General features: G+C 38.5%; 1 protein-coding gene across 2 annotated transcripts in view; it reads left to right on the top strand.

Moving 5' to 3' along the window:
- Positions 1-17,631, top strand: part of gabrb2a (gamma-aminobutyric acid type A receptor subunit beta2a) — a 46,632-nt gene extending 29,001 nt beyond the window's left edge. Inside the window, exons 5-10 of one of the 2 annotated variants that reach the window (XM_088431674.1) lie at positions 3,440-3,522; positions 8,388-8,525; positions 9,926-10,078; positions 11,787-12,031; positions 13,392-13,532; positions 15,842-17,631. In XM_088431674.1, the coding sequence (XP_088287800.1) occupies positions 3,440-3,522; positions 8,388-8,525; positions 9,926-10,078; positions 11,787-12,031; positions 13,392-13,532; positions 15,842-16,198 (1,117 nt within the window). In that variant the 3' untranslated portion in view covers positions 16,199-17,631. The remainder of the gene's footprint in view (positions 1-3,439; positions 3,523-8,387; positions 8,526-9,925; positions 10,079-11,786; positions 12,032-13,391; positions 13,533-15,841) is intronic. The other variant, XM_088431673.1, reaches the window with a different exon arrangement.
- Positions 17,632-18,379: the final 748 nt, after the last annotated feature.

Here is an 18,379-nt window from a genome sequence, read left to right as displayed (position 1 = left end):
ATATTAAAAATTGGTACCAAAATAGTATATTAAGTGCAATGTATATACTATAATATACATGTATACAATCAGAAAACATCATAAACAAAAAATATAGAAAGGATTTATTTACCTTTGAGTGGCGCTTGTTATGCCCATATTCACTAGTAAGTGTAGCCTAGGCTAGGCTAGCTTCATATTTCTTGATTATCTCCAGCATCGTTTCCACATAAATCATCTTCTTACTTCTCTCTTTAACATCACTAGCAATTTGGGAGCCATGGCTAACACATTCAAGTTTGAATTAAGCAGTAAAATGCACTATAAATACGGTTTTGTAACCACTCACAATAGAACAAAGCTTTACCATGTCGCCATTTTGAAATGAGTGAGGCCGACCAATAGCAGGCCAGCATCTTTGTGAGCAGACGCCGACCAATAGCAGACCAGCATTGTGGTGATGCGTTGCATGGAAGCAGTTTGACTGCTACAGAAAATAAGTACATTTACCTAAAAACGCCTGCAGATGGAGACAAAACAACACAAATACAACTAACACCCTAGGGTCATGACAGTTGTTTTTGTCGCAAAGCAGGGAAAATACCTTAAAGAGGGGTTAAAAAAACTCAGTATTCCACATCGCAACATGAAAAAAAACGTAAGCCAGGGACTCTGTAACACGGGGGTCCACTGTATATAGAATTTAGTGCCACCTACTGGTGAAATGGGAGAATTAAATTATTTTGAAGCACAAACAGACACACACATACACACAAACAGACACACACATACACACACTACAACAGGGATGTCAAACATACGGCCCGCAAGAAGATTTCGTGAAGAATTGAAAAAAAAATTAATTGAACTGAACCCATTAGTCTATTGTCTATAACTCTATAATGCGCTCGCATGGGTTAAAAGGGTTCATTCGGTCGTGGTACTGTCCGATCACTCCTTTTATTGAAAGAAAAATGGAAAAAACGGTTAACAAAGCACATAGTCCCAAACTACTGTTATACGCAACTCATCTAGTGCTGCGATTTACAAAATAGAAAAAACGGTTAACAAGTGCGCCGTCCCAAGCTTCAAATTTCGCTATATAATATATATATATATATATATATATATATATATATATATATATATATATATATATATATATATATATATATATATATATATATATATATATATATATATATATATATATATAATAAAATGTATATAAGAGTAATTGTTAATGACAGAGAGAGGCTGCAACCAGCAACCAATACTGATATATTGTGATAACATACTATCATGTTATATATCAATCAGTCTGTGCATGTATGTGTGTGTATCCTAAAGGCATGGATGATGTTTCCTTGGTTCCATCCAGACAGCCTCTGGGCTTTGGCCCTGCCCGACTCAGCTCTCTCTGCCCAACTTGTCGTGTGTGTGTGTGTGTGGTGCAGGAAGTATACACTGAGAGGAGCTGTCGGATGTGGCTGACTGGCTTTTTTTTTTTTAAGGGCCGTGTGACCACAACCTGAACCCTATTCCCTTCTTTGCGACGAAAAATAATCCAGCAACCATCCCGATTATGTACATGTGCAATACTGCATAACTATAAGTGGCAGAGAAACAAGGGGCAATGATTTTCAAGGGCGTGAGATAAAAAAAAAAAAAGCTGACTTTCGGGTGAGGTAAATTGAGGCAAAAGAGTTTTTGTTTATAAATGATAATGAGGTAATGCTCTCTACTTAATATATATGATGGTGATCATAGTAAAGCTCAACCACCTGAATTTTTATGTTATAGGCTTTGTGACTTTTTATAAATGATTTTATGCCGATTGAGTTGGACAGATGACGAAAGACCTTCCTATTAAAAATGCATTTCAAATCATATACAGTCTCAGCCTGGATGATGTTAGTCCTTAGTTTTACATTTCTGCTTTGCACAGTGTGTTTCCCCAGAGCAAATATCAGGGATCTGAGTGCATGAGGGAAATGTCAGGAAGCGCATACACACGCACATACGCCCACATGCCAATCGAAATTGACTACCATTTTATAAATCACAAGTATGCAATCATTATTTGTTTTATCAACAAACATGTTGCACGACTGTGGTCACCTTCGCTCACCTTTGTTTTGTTGACAAATGATGAGAAGCCCCCCCCCCCAAAAAAAAAGGCGATCCAAGCAGTTTTCGTTGTTCGTCGTATTTGACATTCGCCGGCAGAGGAGGGGTAAAATAAAAGAGTGACGATTATTGTTTGGTTTGAAAAAAGATGAACCAAGCAGTGAGGGAAAGTGGCTTTTTTCCTGTCATTGTATTTGTCACTCATCGGTAGAGGTGAGCGTTCCCTTGGTCCGTCACAAAGAACACCTGTTTTGCCGACTAACAATGAACGATGGAGCTCCAAACATTTGTAATGTACTTAGTGCCAAATTAACGACGGAAGCATGGGTAAAATAAAACGACACACTGATGATTATCATTTGGTTTGAAAAATAACAAACAAAGCAGTGACATAAATGTGATTTTTGTCTGTAATTGTTTTTGTCACTTACCGACAGAGGTGGACATTCCGTCGGACTGTCCCGGTGAACTTCTGTTTCGTCGAAATGCAAAGAACGATAGAACTGCAAAAATTTGTGATATGGTGGAAAATTAACGAAGGAAGCACGGGTAAAATAAAACCACAGACTGACGGTTAAAGTTTGGTTAATGAAAGACGAACCAAGCTGTGGCGGAAAGGAGATTTTTGTCACTATTTGTTTTTGTCACTCATCAGCGGAGTTAGGTATACCGCCAATCTGTCCAAAAATGTAGTGGACTGTTTATGATGGAAGGGGGACTGCCGAAAGAACAGATGGACCAGCAAAAATTTGTAAAATGGTCGTCTGAGAAGGCGGCTCTATGGCGCAGTGAATAGCACGTCCGCCTCACAGTTCAAAGGTCCCGGTTCAAATCCACCTGGCTCTGGCCTTCCTGTGTGGAGTTTGCATGTTCTCCCCTAGCCCGCGTGGGATCTCTCTGGGCACTCCGGCATCCTCCCACTCCCCAAAAATATGCGTGGCAGGTGAAATGGACATATTAAATTGTCCTTAGGTGTGATTGGGCGCGTGATTGTTCATTCATCTTTGTGTGCCCTGCGATTGGTCTGTCTACTGCCCAAAGCCAGCTGAGATAGGCGCCAGCAAGCCTGCGACCCCTGTGGGGATAAGCGGCTATAGAAAATGGATGGACGGGTGGGCCACCTCAGAAGAAAACATAAGAGCGTCTTTTAAATGAATGTCATGAATACATATAAGGACAAACCATCTCTGATGAAAATTTACCAGTGTAATGGGTTGCAGTCAGTTATAATCCACAGCTACTCTCCAATTGTATTGATCAAAACAACTCCTCGTTTTATAATATTTGCTATCCTGTTTTCTAAAACGATGCGTGTCTTATCTGTGTCCAGGATTACCACCACAGCAGCCTGCATGATGGACCTGCGCCGTTACCCTCTGGATGAGCAAAACTGCACCCTGGAGATCGAAAGCTGTAAGTAGCGCGTTGTCCCTGACAACGGGCTCTCACTCCCACTCGCCGGCCGACGTAGATTTCCATCCCACGTACGCATGCAGCTCTGTGGGTTTTTGAAGAAAGCGCCGGCATGTAAAACGCTGAGAGGGGCTGATGAGATATGAGGAGATTCGCATCAACAAGGCGAACGTCACTAATTCTTCACCGGCTGATAACATCCAGCCTAATTAATTCAGCTAGACTGTCTTGATGAGGTCCAGTGTTTGCGGATGTTCCACCGCCATGTTTGCGAAGTAGCTGGTTTTTCGGCGACTGTCGATTTAGAGGAGTCCGTCTCAATTGTATTTTGCACAGCCTCCTCACCGTGATGACTATAAATAAGATTATTATCTATAAAAATTGGATGGGTATACCAAACTGTTTCCTTTTTAACATTAACAAAAGAAAAGAGCAATATAAATCAACTTCCAACAACTATTAACCACTTTTTTACAGTGTTTATACAGCTTACATGTTAGTCTAAGACTGAAAAAAAAAAAAACAAGTGCAACAAAATGCCTGAAGAAAAATCTTTATTTTATTACAGTTATATTTTACCTGGCAAAAGCAAAACCTTTTCCTGATCATTCACACCTCCTCTCCTGGCAAATGGCTTTGTTTATTGAAAAAAAATTGCTGCTTCACAAATCCGCATAATGTGGTTTTATTCATTTATAAGCATGCCAGGCCACTTGGCGGCAGTAGTCACTAAATTCTGTCCATTCAGAGGGAATGTCCTTCCCTTAACGTCACTGCCATAGATGGCGGGAAATAGAGGAGGGTGACGACGGAAAATTTATGATCATGATTGCTTCACGTAAATGTGGATCTTGTGAATTTAGTAAATCTCCACTTTGGTCGGAGCTTTTGAGACCTTCAGTTTTGATGAAAAAAAACAAACATTCGTGAGGACCAGTCGTTCTCAAAAGGGGGTAGAAGTACCCCTGGGAGTACGTGAAGGAACTCCAGGGGGTGCTCAAGATTTCAAATAAAACAAACAAACAAAATTCCTTTGAAAGTAATTATTGAGTTCATTAAATGTTTCAGGAAAATATAAGTTCATAAAACAAATGTTATGTTTAATAGGTTGATCAATTTCAGTATTTTCAAAGTCAGATTCTCCCCCAAACTAAAATGGTTCAACCCGACTTGTCACGTGCCACCTCTCGTTACCTGTCAAGTAAATGATTTATGTTGTGAACACGTCTCTACTATGATACCAAATGAGGACATTTTAAGTTGAATATTTTTGTGTGGACAAATATTTATTTATAATAATTTCTTTTTGAGGACAAATCTGACACTTTATGTTGATTATTTTTGAGGGGACAAATTAGTATTAATAATTAGGTTAATGTTTTATTTTTGTCAACATATTGCAACTAAAATCCTGAAAGAGGATGCTTTATGTTGAATATTTTTCTATGGACAAATATTCACTTAGAATTATTTCTTTTTGAGGATAGGTCTGACGCTTGATGTATATTTTTTTGTGGACAAATATTTATTAATAATAAAGTTAATTATGTAATTTTTGTGAACAGAGCTCTACTGTAATTCCAAAAGATGACACTTTACGTTTAATTTTCTCTGTAGAAAATATTTATCTATAATTATTTCTTTTTGAAAACAGGTCAGACACTTAAATTTGATTTTTTTTGTGGACAAATATTTATTAATAATTAAGTTTTTTCTGTTTGATAACATCTCTTCTATGATCCAAAAGAGGACACTTTATTATTTTTTGTGGACCAATACACATAATGTTTGAAGGGTTCTAAAGTTTAATAAATCAAACACTGATGGCATGTTTAATGTTTAAAAAAAAAAGAAAGCAACAATAACATTGGGTCAGAACCGCTTCTCTTGCATTACGCTCGCCATCACTTCTTCATGGCTTTTCTTTGCGCACTCTCATTCTGCAGCATTTTTTTTAACTCTTTCTCCTGATCACTCATAACCTTTTTTTTTAAATATCCTCCTCTTTTCTCCGGCACACACACTGAAGCACGCAGGCCCGGTTTTGATCAGCAGACAGTATCTGCTCTCAAATGGATTAACTGGCAGCAGTTTTAACGTCGGAATTGCTTCATGCCAGAACATGCTATTTTATTCAGACTAACGAGCGCAGAGAACTCTCACTTGACTTGATAAACTTGATGCATTTTTAACAGACGCCAGTCTTAAAAGCCCCGATAGCCCCGCGCTCCAGCAACAGGGACTCCCCTCCCTGGTTTTGCATGCTGGCTTTGCAACTTGCCCATCAATCATTTAGTCAGGCCCGACATTGATTTGTTTGCATTTTGCAGTTTTCCAAAGGAAATAATGGAAATAAAATAGGACAAATAACACTTGAGTCATATTAACTCATTCTATTATTATTAGTATCTTTTATTCTATTTTTTTGAGAATATATATATATATATATATATATATATATATATATATATATATATATATATATATATATATATATATATATACTGTATATATATATTTATTTATCATTGCAACCCACCCCACTATTTAAGAAACACTGCTATAAGGTCAACTAAGAAAGTATGTCTCGCTCGTAAGTTTTTTTCCACTACTACCATTTTATATTGGTATTTTCAAAATGCTTTTGTAGAATATTTTCCCTTGAAAAAATTGTGTAGACCTAAAATAATAAGCCCCAATTTTAGCCCTTTCTTTTACTGCCCTGGACCATGTATTAGAGTTCATGTTTTCAATGTAAAGTAATTGAAAACAGCATAAATAGGGCCAATGTGATTTATTTTTAACATGAAAAAAAAACATATATTTTTTTTAATGGAGAAATTTGACCCCTAAAAACACAGGAGGATTTTGAGACAAATACAGTTAGCTACATCATGTTAGTGTTTTCTTTTTCGCTTGATGCTTGACAAGCTGCTACTACATTCAGTGCCATTTTACTATCCAAGTCCAGTCATGTCCGGTTCTAAAAATAGCAAATCGTCAGGTTGCCATATTTTTGAGGCCTCAGAACACAAGTCCAAAGGATGACGTCACACTATCATTAAATGCAGCCTGTTATTTTAAGTGCACATGGTCATTACTGATACTATTAGTAGTGCCCTGGGTATTTTCTTTTTCATCTGCGCAGAAACAAAGAATTATGTGCTCATTTTCATAAATTTACATGATTTGATTGGACACCTGATTCCTTTTGAAAGTCTGACAATACATCTGCTGCTTCTTGAAGCCTCAACAACAAAAAAAGCAATCCATTTTCCTAAAGGTTTATCCAAGCATATCCCGCGTAGACCAGCATAAAAAAAAAAGAAGTGAAAATACATTTTATATACTGATCAGTGATATACACAATCAAGGCACTTAGAGCACAGGTGTCAAACTCAAGGCCCAGGGGCCAGATCCAGCCCAACACATCATTTTATGTGGCTCGTGAAATACTGATTTGATTTCAAGTTTCTGGCTTGAATACCAAACTTGCAAGTTGACTCCTTTTCTCTTCTTCCTTCTCTTCTCTTATCCTTCTTTCTTCCCCTCCTCCCCCTTCCTTCATTCCTTCCTTCCCTTCATCCCCTTCATTCCTTCAGATTTCTTCTTCCTTTATTTCTTTCTTCTTTCCTTCCTTCACATTTCTTCTTCCTTAATTTCTTCCTTCCTTCAAACTTCTTCATTCCTTCTTTCTCTCCTTTCTTCCTTGCTTCACTGTTTCCTTCCTTCCTTTCCTCCTTCCCTTCTTGAATTATTCTCCTTTTCCTCCCTTCCTTCTTCCGCCTTGCTTTCTTCTTCTTCACATTCCTTCCTCCTTTATTTTTTCCATCCTCTACCCCCTTTCCCTTTCCTTTCCACCCTTCCTTCCTTCCTTCCTTCCTTCTTTCCTTTTCTCTCCTGCCTTCCCTCACTCCTTCCTTCATTGCTTCATTTCCTTCCTTCTCTCCATCCTTTCTTCCTTTTTTCCTTCACTTAGGTAAGTGTGTGAGGAACACACTAAAAATGTATTTGACTTGACAGTCATTCGGGCCGGGCCCTCTTACAGAAATTATAACTACAATGCGGCCCACCATAAAAATGACTTTGACACCCCTGATTTAGAGGGAGATTAAACATAGCCATTTCAAGAATTAAAAACAACATTTTTGTCTGTAGTCATTTTGATAATTAAATTATTTTTCATGTCCAGTTAATACCTTTAACAATACAAGAATAGCAAATAGCAAGACGTTGTCTAGTTACGAGCATTCTCTATTTTGCATCTGAATAAATTTAGTCTAGAATCACCCGGGGAATGTGTCTCATCCCAGTTTGTCCAAACTTTTTCCATTGAGGTCCGCATACAGAAAAATAGAAAGACACTAGGGAGATGTTATTTATTTATTTACTTCCTAAATTGACTTATTAAACTTGGTAAAAATCAATCAGCAAGCAATTAGCTGTTGTCTATGCGAAGTAGTTATTTAAAAAAAACAACAACTGCTAAATCAAGGCTTTTGGTTAAAGGTGATGAGGTAAATTAAGGTGTATTCACACTGTACACCTTGTACAGCTTGTACACCTATGGTCTAAATTCATGTACGTATTTTTGTCTGTTTTCGTAAAAATCCTAGCCGTGTAGAGTTAGTATCATCCAGTGGAACGTAACATTGTATTGTGTTTATCTTTTGGATTGATAGGTAACCAAATTTTGTTCACTGTGTATTGAAATCTTTTTTTATTATGTCCCTTCCCAGCGCATTAAAAAAACTCAAGTGATGTTTGCAGCACGATTTGAATGCACCACAATGCTAAGGTTGTCATGATGTCAGCATCTTAAATAATGTCAAGTATTTCCTAAAACTCTGCTCTGTCCTCACCAGATGGCTACACCACAGATGATATCGAGTTCTACTGGCGAGGAGGTGAAGGTGCAGTATCGGGCGTAGACAGGATCGAGCTGCCGCAGTTTTCCATCGTCGACTATAAACTCATCTCCACAAAGGTGGTCTTCTCCACAGGTACCTGAAGCAATCCTTTAGTTTGGTTCAAGGCTGGAATGGCACAAAAATTTTCAACCTTCATAATTTTCTACTATTTATTAACCAATTACATTGTCATTTGTATTGTTTAGTGGGACAAAAACAGCAGTGTCTTACTCTGAATAGACGCAAAAGATAATCAATCAGTTTTAATAGAATAACTGCAGAAATCAGAGAATAATCCTGAAAAGATTTGTACAATTTTCCAATAAAACAGTAGCGCTAAACGATTACTCGATTATTTAATTCTTTGCCGAATAATTCAATATTCGGTGACTTAAGTGTGGGGGTGGCAAAAAGGGTGACAAGGGGTGTGTCTTTTGGCCACCATGTGGTCATGAAGCTTCATGAAGCACTTATGGTATATTCTGACACTCCTAACTAATTATTATTCTGATTATTCTGATTATTTGATTCTACATTTCCACTTCACTTGTGTTTGTAATTAGAGAAAGCCATCAAGAGGAATACAAACAATATCACAGATGCTTCATGAAGCTTCAATATTCAATCATTGCCACTTAAGCCAGCTCTATATGGCACTCAAAGAGGCAATGGGAATTTAATACATTTCCAATTCACTAGTTGTTATATTTAAACAGCGAGCACCATCCTGAGGACAAAAAACATACATTTAATATCGGTAATTATTACTATTATTATTATTTACTCATACATTTCTGCTTCATTTGTGTATATATTTTTAAAACGCCACCTAGAGTAATACAAAAAATATCAGAGATGCTTCATGAAGCTTCATTTTCCAATCATTACCATCTAAAGCCACCTCTAGATGGCACTCTTGTTTCAAAGAGGCAATGGGAATTTAATATATTTCCAATTCACTCGTTGTTATATTTAAACAGAGAGCGCCGTACAGAGGACCATTAACCTACATTTAATACTGGCAATTTAAACTATTGTTATCATTTAATCATACATTTCTGCTTCACTGGTGTTTATATTTATAAAACGCCATCTAGAGTAATACAAGAAATATCACAGATATCATTACCATCTAAAGCACGAGTTTCAAACTCAAGGCCCAGGGGCCAGATCCGGCCCAACACATCATTTTATATGGCCCGCAAAATGCTGATTTGACTTCAAGTTTCTGGCTAACGATACCGAACTTGCAAGTTGCCTTCAGCTGTCTTTCAAACAGTTTTTGCCGGCCACTGACTTCAAAACTAGGTAAGTGTGTGACAAACACACTTCAAATGTATTCCAGCTCTTTGACAGAAACTATAATCACAATGTGGCCCACAATAAAAATGAGTTTGACAGCCCTGATCTAGAGCCACTCCTGGAAACAATTTGTTCCCGTGGTGAATAGCAGACATCGTTGAGTAAAAAACCCCTTTTGATTCCTTCCTCAGGTTCCTATCCCCGCCTGTCCCTCAGCTTCAAACTGAAGAGGAACATCGGTTACTTCATCCTGCAGACATACATGCCTTCCATCCTGATTACCATCCTCTCCTGGGTCTCCTTCTGGATCAACTACGATGCCTCGGCCGCCAGAGTGGCCCTGGGTAGGACGGCTCGGCCGCTGCTAACAATAAGCCCCGGTTACATCATAAGAAGCCATTTCACATACATTGTGTCTGTCATGCGTCTGATGCGTGTTTTGACTGCTCTTCTCATTAGCTCTAAGCATGCCACTGATAGCAGATTGTGATAGGCCGCCTAGCTAAATGTCTCTTGTTCCGATGACTCCGCGCATGAGTCACGCGGAGCGAGGCGCAGCGGCTCGACCTTGAAGCGTGCTGTCTTCCTCTCTGCCCGTCTAGCTCTCACCGGCTAGCTAAGCCAAGCCCCATTACAATAATGCACTTTTTCATATTTCCGGCCGCGCTAAAACCAAATGCCACCAAGCTCAATTTTGGCGGTCGGGCTCGGAAGGTCAGAGCCGCCGGAGGAGCTGGCTTCCGGCGTGTATGTGTGTCATTCTTGTCACGTGCCGTTTGTGTTCCGAAGTGGGGCGCGTGCAGGTTGGACCCCCCCCCCCCCCCCAAACCCGAATGGGATGTTGGACGCCGATGTGATTTCAAGAGCGAGCGCAGCCAATGAGACAGGAGGCTGCGAGCTACACAAAACGCTGGGTTATTTATAATACGTGTGAATCTGACCAAATGCAGATTGTGCATGCAGATGACTAATGTGTATCAAGCACAATGCGTGTAGGGAGAAAATAACAGAACAACAAAGCAAAAACAACAAAAAAACACACAAAAGAACAGGGGAATCGTGTTGTGACTAACAGCAGATGTTTGACAGCACTATTGTTTGTTTATCATCCATTTCAATGCATGATTGCATATTTTAGAAACACTCATTTAAGTGTATACTCATGAGCAAGTATTCATAATGATGACTATATTCATATTTATTAAATATTATTGTAACCTCTCCTCCCTGCTTTTTTTTTTTTTTTTTTTTACAGGAACTTATAACAGCTTTTTTTCATCTCCGTTTTTATTTTGGTGTACACTGTAAAAAAAAATCACATTTAGACAATTAAAATGAGGTAAACACTATTATTCATTAAATATTGATTAAATTAGAACCTTTGTAAATATCTATTTTATGGGTTAGCTTTAAATAGGAAACAAAAGGGAATTCATTAACACATAAACAAAGATTTTGAGTTCCACATCTGTAATTCCAAATGTGTACATAGTGCTAATAGAAAACAAAAATGAACTAAAACTTGATTCCATCTTTTTCTTTTCTTAGCTACTCATAATAAATGAATACGTAAAGGTCTAACTTAATTAATATTCACTCTATACCAAGCAGTGAAATTCAATTAATAATGCTGCTTGTAATCTCTTGCATCGTTGTAATTGAGTAAATGTGTTTTTTGTTTGTTTTTTGACAGTGTATTTCTACCATCAGCCGCTGGATGACAACATACTTAGTTTGACACTAAATTAAGTGTCAAGAAAAGTGAAAACAAGAATTAAACCTATTTCGGGCACGTTATTTACTATCTACTGTGTAAATTTCACAGTGTGTGGCATATGGGTGTATCAATAAGTCAAGGACAAGTGTTGCTAATTTTTTAAGAAAATGCTGGTGGATGTGAAGGCCTGTTAGCTTTGCTAGCTTTGGCTATTCGGCAAGCAAACCGAAAAGACAATCAGGAACACCTGGAAAAGTCAAGTATTATTTTTAGACCAATCTAATGTAGTGTCAAAACTAATTTCCATTTATTTGCGTCTCAATGTTGCTTTCCAGGAATCACCACGGTGCTGACCATGACAACCATCAACACGCACTTGCGAGAGACACTCCCCAAGATCCCCTACGTGAAGGCAATTGACATGTACCTGATGGGCTGTTTCGTCTTCGTCTTTCTGGCCCTGCTGGAGTACGCCTTCGTCAACTACATCTTCTTCGGCCAGGGCCCACAACGGCAGAAGAAAGCGGCCGAGAAGGCGGCCACCGCCAATAACGAGAAGCTACGACCCGACCCCAACAAGGTACACGTGCTCGCGTCGCTCTTGTGAGGAAAACCCGTTTGTGTGTGTGCGTGTGCGTGTTCCTGTACATCTGTACTTGTGAGAACCACCTTGAGTTTTTTTCCGACAGTGAGGACATTTTGAAGAAATGAGGAAATTTAGGCAGGCCTCCCTTGCTCAGACTTCTTTTTGAGGGTCAAGCTTTTAGAGCAGGGGTGTCAAACAGATGGCCCCACAAAGGGGTTTATTTCGGTTCACGGTATGATTTTGTTATGCAAAGTAGAACAATTAGCTGAATTTTCCAATAAATGAAAAACTGTGTTTGATAATCTATGTAATGTAATTGAATGTAATATTTTATGATTACTAGTGATGTTGTACTTGTATTCTTTTGGACAGTATTAAAAACGTACAACAAACTCAATGAAATGTTTTCATAAAATTGTATAGATATATACCATGATTTTACTGGTCTGGTTCACTAGTTAGTAGATGTTCTTCTATGCCGCCCAAAAACTAAAACGTGTTTTGACACCCATATTTTAGAGTATAGGTTTGAATTGGGTTAAGGTAGCGCTTCTCAAATAATGGGGCAGGTTCCCCCTGGGGGGGGGGGGGGGGGGGGGGGGGGGGGGGAGAATGACCCCAGGAAAAGGGGTTTTTGTCATGAGAAGTGTAATTGCAATAACTTTTATTTTAGGCATTGTCTTGCACATTTTTTTTCTGTTTTAGACTAAGCTGTAACCTGTATAAATGCTTTAAAAATTAATGAACTTTTGTTTAAAGTTCACTTAGATTCCTTTTTTTGTTTTGTTAATGTTAAAAATGATACAGGTTTAAATATACTTTCTGTTTACAATTTTAACGATAATAATCTTATTTGGAGTCAGCGCGTCAAGTGGGAGGCGGCGTGAAAAGTTTTCTCTTTCCTGAGGGGGCTTGGCAAAATATAATTGAGAAGCACTGGGTTAGGGTAAGGAAATGCATTATGTCAATGTATGTCCTCACAAGTATAGTTGTACAAACGTGCGTGTGTGTAGAGTATATGTGTGTGTGTGTGTGTGTGTGTGCGTGTGTGTACATGTGTGCTGTTAGCTAATGAATTCTTCTCTCCAAATCAATGTGACCAATGCTAAATGTCCTCTCCATTTATATGTGTGTGTGCTTTCAGAGTGAATACAAAGTTACACTTGATTTCCATGTTGCTGTGTCTTTCAAAGGGCAAAAAAAAAAAAAAAATCCCTGGATGTGACCTCCCCATTTCTAATACGAAGCTAGCGCCACCGACAACAACAGAAAAAGAATTGGCGCCCCCTTTCCTTGTGAGTGTGGCAAGCTCCAATTACCCAGAAGTAACAGTGCTGATTTTGTATGCTTGCAGTGGCTGGTGGGAAATGTAGTTCAGAGAGATGATGCTCTGTATGCCAGAATGAAACAGAGGGAAATTGACGCTTATGACTCGATGTGGGATCCCATCTTTGTGGACGATGCCGCATTAGGACTAGGCGAGCAAAGAAATAAGGTACTGGAGGTTTTGAAAAGTCCAAACTAATGATGTCATCAATCTGAATCGATCCCGATCAGAGGAAAATGCTGTTAGTTTTTCTTTTTTTTTTTCTTTTTTTATCTTTTGTGCATCTCTTTTTGAGTTCCATAGACTTTTTTAAGGCAACTTTGATCATCACTCCCACCATTGTGTTTTTTCCTCCCTCTCTTGGTTTGCTCTTCATGCATTTTCCTGACGTCCACGGCTTCGCTGTTTGAGTCCTGCAGGCTTTCCCTCTATTCAACTTGAGCTGTAGATGAAATTGACAACAAATATGACACAGGAGGAGAAAGCATCAGTAGCTTACAAATACAGTAAAAGTCACGGATTGCCCCATTTACAGATCATTCGGCGTTGCCGCTTCTTCACTTCAAAAAGTATAACCGCAGGTCGAGCTGATCTCCCCCTCACCCCCACCCCCAAGTCAGGCGATGGATGAAGAAAAATGAATTCACCTTTCCCGACCCACCTGAACCTTCTTAGCCTCTCCTCCATTTCTGCCAAGCCCCCCTTGCAGTTTCTCTCAACCTTCTCCTGTCACATTTTCCTTTGCCTTGCTTCCTCTTTGATTTAATTCCGTTTGTCTTTGTTGTGAAACGAGCAGAATTTCAGCCGCGCCGGTTGAAATTCTGAGGTGGAATTAGTTTGTGGCGTGTCTTTTTTGCTTTTCCAGGAATGTTATGTCATCGTGCTGTGGTTACACTATCTCACGCACACTTACAGATGATCAATAGTTTTGAACATGTGCAGTGAAACCTCTTAAGTCAATTTGTTGTTTGGGTGAGGGATTTAGGAGGTATTTTAATCATTCTATATGGCATAATGTAGGCCAAATGCAAATCTATCTATCTATCTATCTATCTATCTATCTATCTATCTATCTATCTATCTATCTATCTATCTATCTATCTATCTATCTATCTATCTATCTATCTATCTATCTATCTATCTATCCATCCATCCATCCATCCATCCATCCATCCATCCATCCATGGATACTAATGCCTGTATTCTTTTATTTTGAAGGACACTACTGTATTACACAAGCACTATACATATACCATGATGCATATGTGTTTGTTGACTTAAAATGGTAATCGCTAGCACGCAAATCATGCTAGCAAATCATGATTTCTACGTGGTTGCCATAGGCAAATTTTTGTTGGCGTCTAAAATTTTACATGTATAGAAGATAGTAAATGATGAGCGGTTATTTCAACTCATGTCAACCCACATTATGCTATAGTAGATTATAAAAAATAAATGAATTCAACTCATTCAACCTCAGTAAATTGTAAATAAATGGCTTTTGATTGACAGCCCTATTTATAAATAAAGTAGGCTTGATCACACTTTTATTCATCTAAGTCACCTGATTTTGATTATTTAATGATACGTTGTCCCTATCTGATTCCTCAGCAATGTATGAGAGAGAAAAAATGGATGTTAAAAAATAAAATGTAATGTAAAAAAATTATCAAAATTTTATTTCTAGTATTTTTTGTTTTGTGTGTTTTATTTTTTATTTTTATATGGTTAGTAAAGCAGCAATTTAAACCAAGTAGCCTAAATTATTTGAATTTTCCCCTACTGGCTGGGTTTACTTCCGATGTTTCCGACTACTTTATTCTCTGTACAGTACACATTTTTTTTCTTGCAGTTTTCTACTCCTTAAAAGTATTAAAAAAAAGTATACTAAAATAAGATAAAAATGTCTTAACCCTGATCTTTTTCCCCCGATGAGCGGAAAATGATGTGATCGGACTCTTTATCCAATCACATGATAAGGATCCAGACATCCCTATCCCAGCCAGTATACTTAGTATTTTCACTCACCTTTCAAGGTCAAAAGAATATTGTATGCTATGTCTATGTAAATATGGGCGCTGCCATATGAAAGATTGACTTCCATTCTTCAGTCAGTATTGATGTAGGTAATTAATGTTTTGTAAGTTTGGAAACACTGCAATCCAATGGTCACAGTTATCACTAAAGTTGTCAATACAAAACTTGGTCTAACCTGCCCCTGCGTAGCTGTAGACTGCTCCTCGTGTCAGACTTGCACTGTGCACGAAAACAGAGCGTTCTAAATTCCGACTTGTTCGACTGACAAAGAGGTTCCACTGTACCGCTTTTCATTTTATCGCTAGTGACAATTTGCACTACCTTGTGTAGCTTTTGACGCGGTAAAGCGTTGACTCGTGACACGTACGCGCCGTAGCTTGGATTTCCCATGGGCAGTCACTTCTCATGGCTCCGCCTATTTTTGCGCCCTCACGCTGCAGATGACCCCCGACGACAACATCCTGTTCAGCACCCTGGAGATGAAAAACGAAATGGGGGGCGCCGGCGATCTGTCCCGGGGCCTGGGAGCGCCCGGGGACCCCCGCAACACAATGCTGGCCTACGACAGCTCCACGCTGCAGTACCGCAGGGCGGCCATGGCCCGCCAGAACTATGGCCACAGCGCCTTGGAACGCCACGCTCAGAAGAAGTCCCGCCTACGGAGACGGGCCTCGCAGCTCAAGGTCAACATCCCGGACTTGTCCGACGTGAACTCTATCGATAAGTGGTCCAGGATGATCTTCCCCACCGTCTTCTCCTTCTTCAACGTGGTCTACTGGCTCTACTACGTCCATTAAGCTTGGCGGCCATTTTGAGGCGCGGATTTCGCATGGAAACGGTGTGATTGCGCGAATGAGAGACGAACGATGCACCAACTTCTAGCCGGTTCACTTTAGACGACGCCAAGAGAGTGCAAAGACATTTTGGGGGGACGGACGGCAGCGGCGGCGGCAGCAGCACCGACATCACGGTGACTCTTTTAGCATTTGGGCAACACCTTCCGCGGATTGGACTTTCAAAAAAAAAAAAGTTTTCAAAAGGACAGTAAATGGTGCGGGAATTTCAATATATCACTAATATTTGTCATTCGTAGCTTACTCTCTGTGGATCAAATATTTATGCTTGTGTTTGCATATACTTTAAGGATTTGTTTTGTTTAGTATCTATTTACTTGGTAGCCGAGCCGTCTGCATCCGGGAAAGCTTTATAAATGATTTCAAAGGAGTCATCCTTGATAGTCTATTTTCCTATAATTACTGTAAATCCAAAACATCCTTTCAAAAGAAAAAAGAAGAAAAAAACGCATGCTCATGGTTGATTTCATTTGCATCTGTTGGATTTGGCAGTGGAGAGGGGTGGGGACATTATGGACATCTGGTGATGGACATTTTGACATTTTGCTTTTTATTGTTTTGCAGCACGGACCGAATCAAATCCATCTCACCATTTGTTTTTCTTTAAAAAAAAAAGACATTTGACTCTACCTTACTTTCTGCCATGGCGTGAAGAGCTTTAGAGGCGGGGAATCGGCTTTAACGGGACAAACTGCTGGAAGGAGATCGTAATCGGCTGCCCTTTCGTTGCATTGAGTCGCTGCATAAATATGGCAATCCACAATCATCTTTATCAGTAGAATTGAATGATAGACGTATGATACATTTCATTGTGGTTAGGTTTCTGTTTGGGAAAAATGTAGATAAATATAAATCATGTTAAAAAGAGATGATTCATTTTTATAAGTCAATACTCACCTTGTGTAAATACGATCAATTTATTCTATTTAACTGTTGTTGTTTTGCAGTTGAATTACACAAATAATTTTCCATGCCGTCAAAAAAGAAAAAAAATGAAACGAGCAATTCAACTGAGCTGAAAAAAAAGTATGGAAAATGAAACACAAATTCACAACTTTGCTGTTGATGTGCTTTTTGGACTTTTCTCCCTTTTGCTTTCTTTTTTGATGGACTTTTCAAGCACCTCCTTGCTAAAACTGAAGCACTTCCAGACACCAGTGGCGACTGGGTTCATGTTTTGTTCTCCGCAAATGACTTAACAGAGGAACCCGCTATCCAGGCATTGAAGTCAGGCGTATTTTGTACAAAGTTTATGTAAATTCCAATTGTAATATTTCATAAAGACTGTAAATATGTTGTGTAATGATTGTCAACAATTATGAAGATGTATCTAAATTCAATTAAATCCCAATACAGTCTATCACTTCAATAACAAAGTGCAAAGTGGCATTTTCTTTGCTTTTTGGAATATTATTGCTTTAATAGAAATTCAGATATGGTAGGGGGAGGAGCTACTTGGTGGCCAACACTACACTCCAAGACAAGGGTAAAAAATTAAAAAAATCTATTACATTCAGTCACAAGTTCTTTGAATATGTTTTTATCTATTTATTATATTTGATTTGTTTTTAACTATAAACAAAATAACTTCCATTCAGATCATATTTCTATGAACATTATATTATATTTTATTTGGTAATATATAATTATATATTATAAATATAATTGATATGAATGGAAACTTTAAAATCTATTTTCCGATGGATGTTATAATAAAGAATCTTGGCTGTGGCACCCTGGTCACCCCACTGAAAAAAAAATCTAGTTACGCCCCTGAAAATGATTTACATTTTAACCCCAGAAAATTAGCATTGTATATTCTCCTACCATAGTCTGCTTAGTCACTTTTATCGACTGTAGAATCATTCAAGTGATGAGGAAAATATCCAGCCGGCATCAAAAGTCTACACGCCCACATACAAATGCCAGGTTTGTGTTGTATTACAGAAAATAAGAATTGGATAAATAATCTTAAAATTTTACCCTCTATAATGTAATGTAACTTGTACAACTTTGTTGAGGGAAGAAAATGTAGTAACAAATTTGTGCACATCCTTTTGTAATGTGTAGTTATGTTAAGTTTTTTTTTTTTTTGCTGTCCCTCTCAAGACATTCTTTAATAAT

Source organism: Hippichthys cyanospilos, chromosome 13 (genome assembly GCF_059441005.1).
Source record: "Hippichthys cyanospilos isolate Australia breed blue-spotted pipefish chromosome 13, RoL_Hcya_1.0, whole genome shotgun sequence".
Classification (NCBI taxonomy): domain Eukaryota; kingdom Metazoa; phylum Chordata; class Actinopteri; order Syngnathiformes; family Syngnathidae; genus Hippichthys; species Hippichthys cyanospilos.
This window is presented reverse-complemented; position numbering and strand designations above follow the sequence as displayed.